Source organism: Kogia breviceps, chromosome 1 (genome assembly GCF_026419965.1).
Source record: "Kogia breviceps isolate mKogBre1 chromosome 1, mKogBre1 haplotype 1, whole genome shotgun sequence".
Taxonomy (NCBI): domain Eukaryota; kingdom Metazoa; phylum Chordata; class Mammalia; order Artiodactyla; family Physeteridae; genus Kogia; species Kogia breviceps.
In genome coordinates, this window is record NC_081310.1 from 173,918,592 (window position 1) to 173,932,569 (window position 13,978).

At 43.2% G+C, this 13,978-nt stretch overlaps 1 protein-coding gene across 2 annotated transcripts in view; it reads left to right on the forward strand.

The window, feature by feature from the left end:
* Positions 1-13,876, forward strand: part of CLSPN (claspin) — a 28,924-nt gene extending 15,048 nt beyond the window's left edge. For both annotated transcript variants that reach the window (XM_059046649.2, XM_067013439.1), the window contains 16 exons: positions 64-353; positions 1,218-1,393; positions 1,495-1,559; positions 2,478-2,677; positions 3,322-3,476; positions 5,044-5,270; positions 5,854-5,965; positions 7,261-7,336; positions 7,556-7,659; positions 10,404-10,568; positions 10,680-10,801; positions 11,050-11,177; positions 11,720-11,825; positions 12,421-12,503; positions 12,774-12,935; positions 13,251-13,876. In XM_059046649.2, the coding sequence (XP_058902632.1) occupies positions 64-353; positions 1,218-1,393; positions 1,495-1,559; positions 2,478-2,677; positions 3,322-3,476; positions 5,044-5,270; positions 5,854-5,965; positions 7,261-7,336; positions 7,556-7,659; positions 10,404-10,568; positions 10,680-10,801; positions 11,050-11,177; positions 11,720-11,825; positions 12,421-12,503; positions 12,774-12,935; positions 13,251-13,361 (2,282 nt within the window). In that variant the 3' untranslated portion in view covers positions 13,362-13,876. The remainder of the gene's footprint in view (positions 1-63; positions 354-1,217; positions 1,394-1,494; positions 1,560-2,477; positions 2,678-3,321; positions 3,477-5,043; positions 5,271-5,853; positions 5,966-7,260; positions 7,337-7,555; positions 7,660-10,403; positions 10,569-10,679; positions 10,802-11,049; positions 11,178-11,719; positions 11,826-12,420; positions 12,504-12,773; positions 12,936-13,250) is intronic.
* Positions 13,877-13,978: the final 102 nt, after the last annotated feature.

Consider the following 13,978-nt stretch of genomic DNA (forward strand, 5'->3'; position numbering starts at 1 on the left):
CACTTGTGTTGTAGTGTGTAGTTGGTCATTATGTCTAAAGCATCTCTTCATAATTATGTTCAGGGGAAAAGCTTCAGGTGCTGAAAGCTAAGCTGCAAGAAGCAATGAAACTTCGAAGGTCTGAGGAGCGCCAAAAGCGCCAAGCACTACTTAAGTTAGATAATGAAGATGGATTTGAAGAAGAGGAGGAGGAGGAGGAAGAAATGACGGATCAGTCCGAGGAAGACGGAGAAGAGGAGGGAGAGGAAGCTTTGGAGGAAGAAGAGGCGAAAGAGGAGGAAGAGGAGGGAGAGGAAGCTTTGGAGGAAGAAGAGGCGAAAGAGGAGGAAGAGGAGGAAGAAGGCAATCAGGAGGTTTCTGGCAATTATGTGATTTTGTTACTAGGTCATGGTGAATAGGAAGAGAGAAAATCAGATTTGAGTAAGAATATAATGAGCATGTTCAATTGTATAAGAGATTTCAGGGGCAGAGATAAATGTAGCTCATATGTACTTAAATATTAGTGCTTTCAGTCCTTTCAGCACCAGGGAACACCTGCAGTTCACAGAGCCATAGCCTTGGCTTCTACCTGTTGGTTTACATATTGCACTATCATGCTAATATCGAAATGGCTTTGTATTAATAGAGACTTTCATCTTTGTTGTTCATTTAGGTTTCTCTATTCAGAATAAAAAGCACTTTTAACCTTGGCCAGGTTGAGGTCTGGAATAAATTCTCAGACAGGTAGAGACCTTCCTGAGTTAATTTCATTCTTTGTTGGGGAAGGTATTTGTAGAAGGGCCTCTTGCCCTTTTTCTATAGTATTGTTTTCCCCCTAGAGAAGACAGATGATGATAGGATTTTTGGTATTAGAAAAAAGAAAATCGTCCTTGTTTGAACACTGGAGTCATTTAAAAGAACTGGTTAATGTTTAACCCTGGGTAAAGGAAGAGGAAAGCCGTGGTTGAACTGGGCAGGATGTCATAGTTTGTGGTTTGTTGGAGGTCAGTAGTTGTCCTGCAATCTCAGGCTAATCATGTAACCTCTCATTGACTCAATAAAGTGATAATCTGGTTCTTTCATGATCTGTGGCAGTTTGAGGAGGGTAAAGGTAAAGTACCTTTTCAGATTTAAGATGTGACTTGTAACTAAGCAGCCATATTTCAGGCTGACAGTGTGTTTGCTTTTAAATTTTTTGACTTGTATTATTCTGTTTTTGTGTTGTGTGATTGGCAAAGATTGCAGAATTCCTTCTTGATAGTGAAGAAATAGAAACCAAAGATGAGAAAGAAATGGATAAAGAAAACAATGATGGCAATGGTGAAACTGGCAAGTCAGTTGGCCTTCTCTCTGTCCCCAAGCCTCTCTTGTCAGATTGCTTCCTTCTATTTAAGGACAACTCTTCCAAGATGACGTAAGTAATTCTCTCTAAGGAAAGATAAGATTCCCTGGTATTTGCCCCCCTAGTAAGAAGCAGAAACAGATACTCAAACAATTTACCTTCTTATTTTGTAGTTACTCCGCTAGTGAAGAAAAATCAGAAATAGATGAAAACTCAGGCAAAAGACTTAGCAAACTAGGTAAGTAGAGACTCTTTCGCAGAACATGACTTTTCTCTGATCCTCCAGCTTTGACACTTAAGGACTACAATTCCTTAAGGTTCAATTTTTTGGAACCCTAGTGGACTTTTCCCAGTCCTACCTGTGGCAATGATAGGAATTTATGAATTAGAATATTTTTCTTGATCCAGTTTTTGAAAACTTACATGCAGTTTCTTTACAGTTGACTATGAGCATGTAATAGGTCCTTAATGAGTATATGTTGATTGAATGAAACATGAAACATTTCTATCATATATAGATCAAAGGAATATGTGTAAGTGATTGGATAATGGAGAGAGTGATAATAGGCATTAAGCAGAGAGACAGGAACTTTCAGGTGCCACTTAGCTCACAGTGATAAACCCTGATTATATAATGTTATCTTAGTACCATAACTGACCTTTTTTTAAAAAAAAATTATTTATTTTATTTATTTTTGTCTGCGTTGGGTCTTCATTTCTGTGCGCGGGCTTTCTCTAGTTGCGGTGAACGGGGGCTACTCTTCGTTGCTGTGCGCGGGCTTCTCATTGCGATGGCTTCTCTTGGGCTCTAGGCACGCGGGCTTCTGTAGTTGTGGCATGCAGGCTCAGTAGTTGTGGCTCATGGGCTCTAGAGCGCAGGCTCAGTAGTTGTGGCGCACAGGCTTAGTTGCTCCATGGCATGTGGGATCTTCCTGGACCAGGGCTTGAACCCGTGTCCCCTGCATTGGGAGGCAGATTCTTAACCACTGTGCCACCAGGGAAGCCCCCATAATTGACCTTTAATGTAAAGTTTTGGAACATGTAACTTGAGAGGTTTGCCAATGGGTCTTACCTGACAGTTTCATTCTCAACTCTTTTTCCTAAACAAATCTAACTTATTTCTGGAATCATGCACTTAAAAGTTATTTTTCTTTAGATGAAGATGATTCATGCTCATTACTGACAAAGGAGAGCAGCCACAATAGCAGCTTTGAGCTGATAGGCTCCACAATTCCATCCTATCAGCCTTGCAACAGACAAACAGGCCGTGGGACCAGTCTTTTCCCTACGGCAGGAGGATTCAGATCTCCTTCCCCTGGACTATTTCGAGCCAGTTTGGTCAGCTCAGCTTCTAAGGTAAGATGGCAGTGGTTTTCTAATCTCCTTCCACTTTTGCTTCCCACATTGCTAAATAAAGTGTGTCCAAGCCAACAACTCCCACCACGTTGTGTATGTTTAGTTTAAAAAATCCACCCCTTTGTGTATTTTTATATATATATAAATTTATTTTATTTATTTATTTTTGGCTGTGTTGGGTCTTTGTTGTTGCACGCGGGCTTTCTCTAGTTGCGGGGAACGGGGGCTACTCTTCATTGCGTTGCGCAGGCTCCTCATTGCTGTGGCTTCTCTTGTTGCGGAGTATGGGCTCTAGGCGTGTGGGCTTCAGTAGTTGTGGGTCACGGGCTTAGTTGTTCCGCGGCATGTGGGATCTGCCCAGACCAGGGCTCGAACCCGTGCCCCCTGCATTGGCAGGCGGATTCTTAACCACTGCACCACCAGGGAAGTCCCCCCATTTGTGTATTAAAAACAAGCCTCATCCAAGGTTCTTACTTTCTTGAAAATATTTTTCTTTATGCTCCTCTTGGCTATGCATTGTCCTCCTCAACTGCAATTGCCTGAGAGTAGATTAAATTTTACAAATAGCAACTTCTCTTGTTGTCATGACAGTGAATGACATTTGTAAAATGTTTTGTTTTTGTTTGGTTTTGTTTTGGTGCCAGAGTTCAGGAAAGCTGTCTGAGCCTTCACTTCCCATAGAGGATTCCCAGGATCTGTATAACGCCTCCCCAGAGCCTAAGACACTTTTCCTAGGAGCAGGAGACTTCCAGTTCTGTTTAGAAGATGACACTCAGAGCCAACTCTTGGATGCAGATGGGTAGGTAGTTTTATGTTTCTGTGGGTGGATGGTGCTGGGTACTGCTTAATTTTGTTTAAAAATAAAGTGAGCTTCTGTCGCTCCATCTGTGCTTTCTCTTCTGAGAAAGAGGTGTACAGACCATTAGTATTACATTCCACACGTTTGAACAAAGTCTGTCTAGAAAATTAAAAGTAAATAGCCTTGGGCTTCCCTGGTGGCACAGTGGTTAAGAATCTGCCTGCCAATGCAGGACACACGGGTTCGAGCCCTGGTCCGGGAAGATCCCACATGCCATGGAGCAACTAAGCCCATGCGCCACAACTACTGAGCTTGCTCTCTAGATCCCGGGAGCCACAACTACGGAGCCTGCGAGCCACAACTACTGAAGCCCGGGCGCCTAGAGCCCGTGCTCTGCAACAAGAGAAGCCACCACAATGAGAAGCCCGCGCACCACAATGAAGAGTAGCCCCTGCTCGCTGCGACCAGAGAAAGCCCATGCACAGCAATGAAGACTCAACACAGCCAAAAATAAATAAATAAATAAATACATTTATTTTTTTTTTAAAAAAGTAAATAGCCTGCTGGCATTCTGATCCTTCAATTTCTGCATTGTATGACATGCATAGCTCTTATAAAGTCAACAGATTTCTCTGCATCCATCCTACTATGTTAGGATTGTTGGGTGGGATTGAGAATTGACACTTCTGTGGCACATTACATGGCCATAACACCAAGCCCTACTCTAGCACCATTTGAAGCCAAAGATTATCCTTACCCTTCACCTTTTTTTTTAGAATTGGCTTTTTTTAAAAAATAAATTTATTTATTTATCTTTTTACATTTGGCTGCATCGGGTCTTTGTTGCTGTGCATGGGCATCCTCTAGTTGCAGCAAGTGGGGGCTACTCTTCGTTGTGGTGGCTTCTCTTGTTGCGGAACATGGGCTCTAGGTACACGGGCTTCGGTAGTTGTGGCATGTGGCCTCAGTAGTCGTGGCTCACGGGCTCAGTAGTTGTGGCTCGTGGGCTCTAGAGCGCAGGCTCGGTAGTTGTGGTGCACGGGCTGAGATGCTCCGCAGCACGTGGGATCTTTCTGGACCAGGGCATGAACCTGTGTCCCCTGCATTGGCAGGCAGGTTCTTAACCACTGCGCCACCAAGGAAGTCCCATACCCTTTACCTTTTGAATAGGCTTTATTCTTTCATAAACTTCCCCCTCCCTCTTTAGATTGTCACAGGCTAAAGTGTGACACTCTTGTCTTCTGGTTCAGGATTCAGCTTCTAACTTTGGTATTGGAGATGAGTTTGGGCTTTTCACCCACCACTTTTTTTTTTTTTTTTTTGCGGTACGCGGGCCTCTCACTGTTGTGGCCTCTCCCGCGCTGGAGCACAGGCTCCGGACGCGCAGGCTCAGCAGCCACGGCTCACGGGCCCAGCCGCTCCGCGGTATGTGGGATCTTCCCGGACCAGGGCACGAACCCGTGTCCCCTGCATCGGCAGGCGGACTCTCAACCACTGTGCCACCAGGGAAGCCCCACCACTTTGTTTTTTTCCTAGAGAATTTCTTACACTCTCATTGGGCTTGTAGGTTCTTAAATGTGAGAAACCACAGGAATCAGTACCAAGCTTTGAAGCCTCGATTGCCATTGGCCAGTATGGATGAGAACGCCATGGACGCCAACATGGATGAGCTGTTGGATTTGTGTACAGGAAAGTTCACATCTCAGGCTGAAAAACCTCTGTCCAGGAAGAGCGACAAGAAAGAGAACATGGAGGAACTTCTGGATCTTTGTTCAGGAAAGTTTACTTCTCAGGGTAATTATCCAACAGAGCATCAGGTTCACCACAGCCAAATATCTTAAGTCAGTGTCCTTGAAGAGAAGCCCCTTACTCTCAGGTGAGAAGTTCACAGAAAACAGAGCTGTGGTGGATTCTTGAGCATAGGTTGAATTCACTGCTTAGCTCCTGAAATTTAGAGCTCTTACTTTCTTAGAGTGGTGAAGTATCAACTTAAAACTGCTTTAGCTTTGGCCATGTGACTTGTCATTTATGGCTAATATATGTGCAAAGCTTAGAGCAGTGTCTGCTGCATAGAAAATTTCATATAAGTGCTAACTTATTACTTCCACCTGCACACCCCTTTCTCCTCCTCACACCTCTGCTAGAATGTAAGCTGTTTGGGAACTGCGATCTTTGTTTTGTTTGCTGCTGTCTTCCTGGCGCCTGGCACATAGTAAGCACTACATAAGGATTTGTTGAATGAATGAATGAATGGTGATCTCTTTTTGGCAAGCTTAACCTTAGAACTGAGTAGAGCCGGCATGTCTTCAGATGGCTGGGGAGAGAGAATAAAGCTGTCATTTCTTGGTGACTAATCTTTTTCTTCATTGTGATGTAGATGTCTCTACTCTGGCTCCATCAGAGTTAAATAAGCAGGAGAAGGAGAGCAGTCTGGGTGATCCAATGGAAGAAGCACTTGCTCTTTGCTCAGGCTCTTTCCCAACAGACAGGTGAGTCTCAGTGATTGGAGGGAACTTGGCAAGTCCGGTGTTCCGATAAAATACTGGGGTAGGTTCTCTGGGCTCAGGAATAAATGGTCATCTTAGGGGCTTCATATCCTGTCTCAGAGTCTTGCAGTCTGTTTGAGTCTAATATTTGCGTACTAAGGAAATTATAATGCTTTCATTTAGTTGGTGGGGAACAGGGTAAAAAAAGGCAAGAAAAAGCACATGAAAGTTCTCAACATCACTAATAATTAAGAAAATGCAGGGGCTTCCCTGGTGGCAAAGTGGTTGAGAATCCACCTGCCAATGCAGGGGACACGGGTTCAAGCCCTGGTCTGGGAAGATCCCTCATGCTGCGGAGCAGCTAAGCCCATGTGCCACAACTTTGAGCCTGTGCTCTAGAGCCTGTGAGCCACAACTACTGAGCCTGCTGGCTGCAACTACTGAAACCTGCACGCCTAGAGCCCGTGCTCCGCAATGAGAAGCCACCGTAATGAGAAGCCTGCGCACTGCAATGAAGTTGCTTGTTGCAACTAGGGAAAGCCCATGCGCAGCAGCGAAGACCCAACACAGCCAAAAATAAAAATAAATTAAATAAATAAGAAAAGAAAATGCAAATCAAAACCATAATAAGATACTACCTCACACCCAGCAGTTATTCCACTTTGGGGTATATACACAAAAGAAGTGAGAACAGCATCTGTAATAGGTATTTGTACACCCATGTTCATAGCAGCATTATTCGTAATAGTCTAAAGGTGGAAGCATCCCAAGTGGATACATACACAGTGGAATAATATTCAGCATTTAAAAAGGAAGGAAATTCTGATACATGCTACAGCATGGATGAACTGTGAGGAGATTATGCTAAGTGAAGTAAGCTAGTCACAAAAAGACAAATACTGTATGATTCCACTTACATGAGGTACTTCGAGTAGTCAAATTCATAGAGACACAAAGTAGTAGGGTGGTTGCCAGGGATTGTGGGGAGGGAAGAATGGGGAGTTGCTGTTGAAAGGGTATAGAGTTTTAGTTTTGTAAAATGAAAAGAGTTCTGGAGGTTGGTTGCATAACAATGTGAATGTACTTAACACTAATGGACTGTACATTTAAAATGGTTAAGATAGTAAACTATGTTGTGTGTATTTTATCACAATTTAAAAAATTATTTTAAAGGCAAGATATCTCGTTTCCTGTTTCTTGAAGAGATTGTTGGTGCTATAAAATATCAGTTCCTAAGTTGGCTGACTGCTTGTAGTTTGCTTTCAACTTGTTTATTGATTTGTTGATTTGCATTTTAGGGAAGAAGAAGGTGAAGAGGAGGAATTTGGAGACTTTCAGCTTGTCCCAAATGATAATGAGTTTGATAGTGATGAGGTGAGTTTGAAGGGGACAGAGTAATCATAACTGAACTCCATGTATTGCTGCTGTGTTTGCTTGTTTTGTAGTTTGAGTTCTTGAGAATTCTGTTTGGCATGTTATCAGAAGCAATTTCCTAGAATGAAATGTTTGGGCAGAAGTTTATAAATTCATGTCTTAGTTGAGGACACATTTTATTCTGTGTAACTTTGCATGTGATGCTATATGATTTTGCAGGATGAACACAGTGACTCTGACAGTGAAGACCCAGCACTAGAAGACCATGAAGATGATGATGAGGAAGACCTCCTGCAGCAATCCGAGAAGTTGAAAAGGCAAATGTAGGTGTTATGTCCCTTCCTTCAGTTGCAAGAAAGTTCTCCTGACAGTTGAGTTGTAGCTTGCTACATTTGCTGGTTCTATTTTTGCTTTTTGTGGTTAACACAGATTGAATAAAACCCATTTACATGATATCTCTTGAGTATTCAGAGATGGTCACGTCCTCCTCAAGTGATTCCTATATTAAACATCCCTAGTTCTTCAACTGTTTCTCACGTGACATTGCTTCCAGACTCTTCACATGTATGGATACTCTCTTTATCTTCAGGTGTGGTCTGACTACTGCTCTATATAGTGGTACAACCACATCCCTTGTTCTGGTTGCATACTACTTATAAAGTAGCCAAAGAGCATAAGAGCTGAGTCACTGTAGATCCTGAGGATCTAGTTGATGACTAAAATTCCCCGTGTCTTTTTTCCTATGAATTACTGTCATTCCAGATTTTCCTCATCCTAGTCTCAGGCAAATGACCCCCCTTTATTTTTTTAATATATTTTTTTTTTTGCGGTTCGCGGGCCTCTCACTGTTGTGGCCTCTCCTGTTGCGGAGCACAGGTTCTGGACGCACAGTCTCAGCGGTCATGGCTCACGGGCCCAGCTGCTCCGCGGCATGTGGGATCTTCACGGACCTGGGCACGAACCTGTGTCCCCTGCATCGTCAGGCGGACTCTCAATCACTGAGCCACCAGGGAAGCCCTGTTGTCGTTTTGATCATGAAAGTAAGCCATTTATTTTGGAATATTTCAAAGAATACAGAAAGACATAAATAAAAAGTCATCCAGGAACTTCCCTGGTGGTGCAGTGGTTAAGAATCCACCTGCCAATGCAGGGGACACAGGTTCGATCCCTGGTCCGGGACAATCCCGCATGCCGCGGAGCAACTGAGCCTGTGTGCCACAACTATTGAGCCTGTACTCTAGAGCCCGAGAGCCACAACTACTGATCCCGAGTGCTGCAACTACTGAAGCCCACATGCCTAGAGCCCGTGCTCTGCAGCAAGAGAAGCCACTGCAAAGAGAAGCCCGCACACCACAACAAAGAGTAGCCCCTGCTCACCGCAACTAGAGAGAGCCCACTTGCAGTAACGAAGACCCAACGCAGCCAAAAAAAAGAAGTCATCCATGTCCACCGTCCAGGATATTTTTGAAAGTGGTGGTGGTGGTTATTATTACCTCATAACTTTTTTTCAGACATATATTTTTATGTGGTTGAGATCTGTACAATTTTTTTTTGTATGTACAATTTTGCATCTTGCTTTTTTTTTTCCTGCTTACCATATCTGTAAGCCTTTTTCCTTGATATTGAAGGTTTTATAAAAACCATTTAAATAGGTATTCCACATTTTATTATTTGTGGATGACTTTTGGAATTCAAATATAGGACATCATATTGATCCTTATTAGATTTATTTTGTTGTTTTTAGCCCATCATTCCATTCTATTGAGATCAGTTAGGGCTTCTAATTTGTCACCTGTCAAATTAACTATTCATACAGCTTTGGGCCATCTATAGATTTTTTTTCTAAGGCAATGCTTCTTAAACCTTATGTAACTATAGAGTCCTTTGTTCAAATGAAATCTTATGAAGAATGGCAGCTAAAAATTGAACTGCTCAAAGACGGTAGATGGGAAGATTGAGAAGCTTAGTGGCTATTTGGCCCCTGAAGGAATTCTTCAGGAACCCTAGGAGTTAGAGGAACTCAGCTTTAAAATAATAATGGAAGTCTTTCATAAAAAATCAGCCTTCGGGGCTTCCCTGGTGACGCAGTGGTTGAGAGTCTGCCTGCCGGCCGATGCAGGAGACACAGGTTCATGCCCTGGTCTGGGAGGATCCCACATGCCGTGGAGCAACCGGACCCGTGAGTCACAACTACTGAGCCTGCGTGCCTGGAGCCGTGCTCCACAGCGAGAGGCCGCCACAGTGAGAGGCCCGCGCACCGCGATGAAGAGTGGCCCCCGCTCGCCGCAACTGGAGAAAGCCCTCGCACAGAAACAAAGACCCAACACAGCCAAAAATAAATAATAAATAAATAAATAAATTTATTTTTTTAAAAAATCAGCCTTCAGAAAGCCATCAAGCTTCTGTCACTCATGACCATAGGTGACAGCACTTTGAACTCAGATGACAGCAGATTTGTTCTCGATGTGAGCTGAAGTCAGAAAAACTAACTTGTAGTGGTTTTGATTACTACTAACTCTGAGCTTCAGTCATACCTCTAACTTGAGGGTCAAGATTTGGCGGGCTGTAAGAAGACCCCAGTCTATTACCTTTCCATACTATACTATCTCTAGTCTGTCTCCTGAAGCTGGTAAGCTTAAATACAAGACAAAATAGTTTGAACCTTCAAACTATTTTGAAGTATGTATGGACATACATACTTCAATAGTATGTCCCAAATATATAAAGGAGATTGAGAGTTCTGGCTTTAGAGTCACCAACCTAGGTTGAATCCAGGCTCTGCTGCCTCCCAGCTATGTGACCATTGGTAAATTGTTTACTCTCTGAGTTTCAGTTCCTTCAATTGAAAATTGAAGGGAATAATAATACCCCTCCCTGAGATAATGCAGTAATGCTCCAAAGCACAGTTATTGGCACACAGTATATATTAAATAATAGATTTTTAAGTATTATCAAAATGTATTATTATTAATTTAATCTTATTGTTATTAGAGATGGCTCTGTGTTCTGCTTCTCTCATTGCTGTGTGTATATTCATTGTTGTATTTTCTAATTTTCAATTTTCCAGGAGATTGAAGAAATACCTGGAGGATGAGGCAGAGGTGTCAGGGAGTGACGTGGGAAGTGAAGATGAGTATGATGGGGAAGAGCTTGATGAATATGAAGAGGATGTAATTGATGAATTACTTCCTTCTGATGAGGAACTGCAGAGTCAAATCAAGAAAATACACATGTCAGTATCCCAGCAAGCCCTTCTGAATAATGAATGGGCTGTGTCTTAAGGCAGGCCCTATAACCAGCCAGAGTGGTCCTGGTTTTGAACACCATATTTCCCCTGTTGTAGGAAAACAATGTTGGATGATGATAAGCGACAGTTACGTTTGTACCAAGAAAGGTACCTTGCTGATGGGGACCTGCACAGTGATGGTCCTGGACGAATGAGGAAATTCCGATGGAAAAACATAGGTATTTTGACTGTTGCCTTTAGAAGCAAATTGTGCAAGGTACATGTTTGTCCAGTTTAAGACAGCAAGAGGAAATCAAAACTGTAGCAGGCAGCTGTGGAGGACCTTGCCTTGACCTTTATTTTCTATTAATGGATAGGAAAAGCTTGTGCCCGTATATTGTAACTGAAAAGGGTTCACTTGTGTCTGTTGAGACACCCTCTCTTGTGGGGATTGCAGAATGCTAATAGCCTTAACTCTTTGCTTTAGATGATGCTTCCCAGATGGACTTGTTCCACAGAGACTCTGATGACGATCAGACTGAAGAACAGCTTGATGAGACGGAAGCCAGATGGAGGAAGGAGCGAATTGAACGAGAGCAGTGGCTTCGGGACCAGGTAGGAAGCCTGCAAGAAATTCTCCTATTCCGACCCTACTTATGAGGGTCACTCCGTCACCCAGCTTGTCATGATAGTCATCAAAATCTTGGGCAATATATTGCTGTCCCTTTTTTTTTTTTTGTGGTACGTGGGCCTCTCACTGTTGCGGCCACTCCAGTTACGGAGCACAGGCTCTGGATGTACAGGCTCAGCGGCCATGGCTTACGGGCCCAGCCACTCCGCGGCATGTGGGATCTTCCCGGACTGGGGCACGAACCCGTGTCCACTGCATCGGCAGGCGGATTCTCAACCACTGCGCCACCAGGGAAGCCCTGCTGTCCCTTTTAATCCTTGAATTTTCTTTTGTGCTTTGAGAAGGTTACCATGGGCAGTTCTAGTCATGTTTTTGTCCAAAATCCTTTTTTTTTTTTTTGTCTAAAGCAACAAAGAGTTGCAAAAAGGAAAACAAATGCTATCCCAAGTACTCTAGCTTCCAGGCTATACTAATTATTTGGGGGAGCTGTGGGCTTCTGTTAATGCTGTCTGATTTTTATTTTCAGGCACAGCAGGGGAAAATTGCAGCTGAAGAAGAAGAGGAGATTGGGGAAGATAGTCAGTTTATGATGCTGGCCAAGAAAGTTACAGCCAAAGCTCTGCAGAAGAATGGTGAGCTCTTAGTCCTCCTCAGGGTCTAGCCCTGTGGATTGTTAGTGCTGGAACCTTAGAGGCGACTCCAGCCTTCAGGGGCTGTTGCAGCTTATTCATGGGCCGGTGTCTAATGTTATCTTAAAGAGGTCCCTCAGATGGGGAGAGACAGTATTCTTTCCATCTTAGACTATTGGGCAGTCGACATTGTGATTGTGAGTATATGTAGCTGGTTTTGCTTTATGTTCTAAAGCAGCTCAGAGGAGTGAATTCTGGCTTCTTTATTCAGTTGCCCAGGATTATATACTTAAGTGTTAGAGCTGGAATTTGAACCCAGATATGCCTAACCCCAGAGCTGAAGCTCTTAAACTCTCCTTAACACTCTTACCACTCTTGTTTTTTCTTATCATTACTGTTAATTAGACAATAAGTTCAGCTGAGTTGTCTGTCTTCTCTTAAGCCACTTAACTGTACTTTCAAGTCATGATTATAAAATAATCAGAGTTCCTATGGCTTTAGTTTATTGGTTTAGTTAAAGGCTTGTTAGCTTGTTTAGATTTAAAAGTAATTCTACGCAGCTTTGTCCAGAACAAGCCTCTCTGTCTTTTCTTTTCAGTCAGTCGCACTGTGGTTATTCAAGAATCAGAGTCTTTATTCAGAAATCCTTTTGAAGCCACCAAACCGGGAATTGACAACCAGGTTGGTTGGGGACCTTGTTAGCCTGATGTCATGATCTTCAGTGTTATAAAGGCCCAGGTCAAGTTAAGGGAATGCTCTTTCATTAGTGGGGGGAGGTGGCTGCAAGAAATGGAAGTAGATGTCAAAGGAGCCTACCATTTCTTTTCTACTTGAGCAGGGTATGACTGTGTCCCCTCAATACCTGGTGGAGGCGGGGAGGAGCTGACTTCTCATTCTTCCCTTGGCACTTGGAATCTGATACCAGGAATTTGATGACTCTTCTTTCCTCAGCTGAAGATGGGCTCACTGCTAAACCAGCCCAAAGCTGTGCTTCAGAAACTGGCTGCCCTGTCCGACCTCAACCCTAGTGCTCCCCGAAATTCAAGAAACTTTGTCTTCCACACACTTTCTCCCGTCAAGGCTGAGGCAGCAAAGGAATCATCTAAGCCTCGGGTAGGGAATTTGAGAACTGATTTGGTGACTCTCCACAGCAGAGTGAATGAATGAATGAATGAATGGAGTTGAATTGAAAAAATATATATATATTTCTGGCTTAAAGGCTTAAATGCTACAGTGTTAATCTTGCACTCCCAATAAGGTACAAGGGGATTGCTACCCGCGGTAAGTAATCAGCTTTGAAACTTGCCTGGAAAATTTCTTATTTCTTTTTTTCTAATGATCTGTGATTTAACTATGAGCTGCTTAAGAGCTAAGTGAAGCTAAGTACTTGTATAAAGGTCTTGAGTTGGCTCTTTCTCTGCTATCTAGGTAAGGAGAAGGGGTCCGTCTTTAATGACATCCCCTTCACCTAAGCGCCTCAAAACAGATGATAGCACTTCAGGATCGAAGCAAAGCATCTTCAGATACTTGGAAAGCTAACATCACAAGGGCACCAGCACCTGTGTTGAGACTTCGTTGAGAAGTTTCTGGCATTGAAGGTTGGAATCGATGCTCATGTGGATGATCCCCCCTTCCTTCATAATCAGTGCATTAAGACTGAGGACAGAGATTCCAGTTCTTTCCACTGCATGGCTCTGGACATCTCTTTCCTAGTATTACTTCCTGGGTTGGCCACTAACTTAATTCTTCAGTGTTTACAACATCAACTTATGGGATACCTGGGTGTCCTCCATTAAATATTTGACATTTTATCCTAGCAGCTCCCTGGGTTGATAACTTTTGGTGAAAGGGGTGATTGGAGGAAGAAAAAGTGTGGCATGACAGAAAATTACAGACAGCAGTGAACATCAAAACTGGGATGACTCCTTCACACCCCTATGATCTGCACCATGGTGACCAGGACTCAGTGAAAGAGAGACTTCTTAGAGGACCTAGGAATCGACAGATGGGCTGTTTTATTAGTTTTGCCCCTTCCATTTTCTTTTATGCCTCTTCCCAATGCAGTCTGAAATTTCCAATTAACCTGTGCTTCCTTTATAATAAGGACTCAAACTGGTACCCATGTCAGAAAGAGCAACTTTTCTGGAGTATGAGGA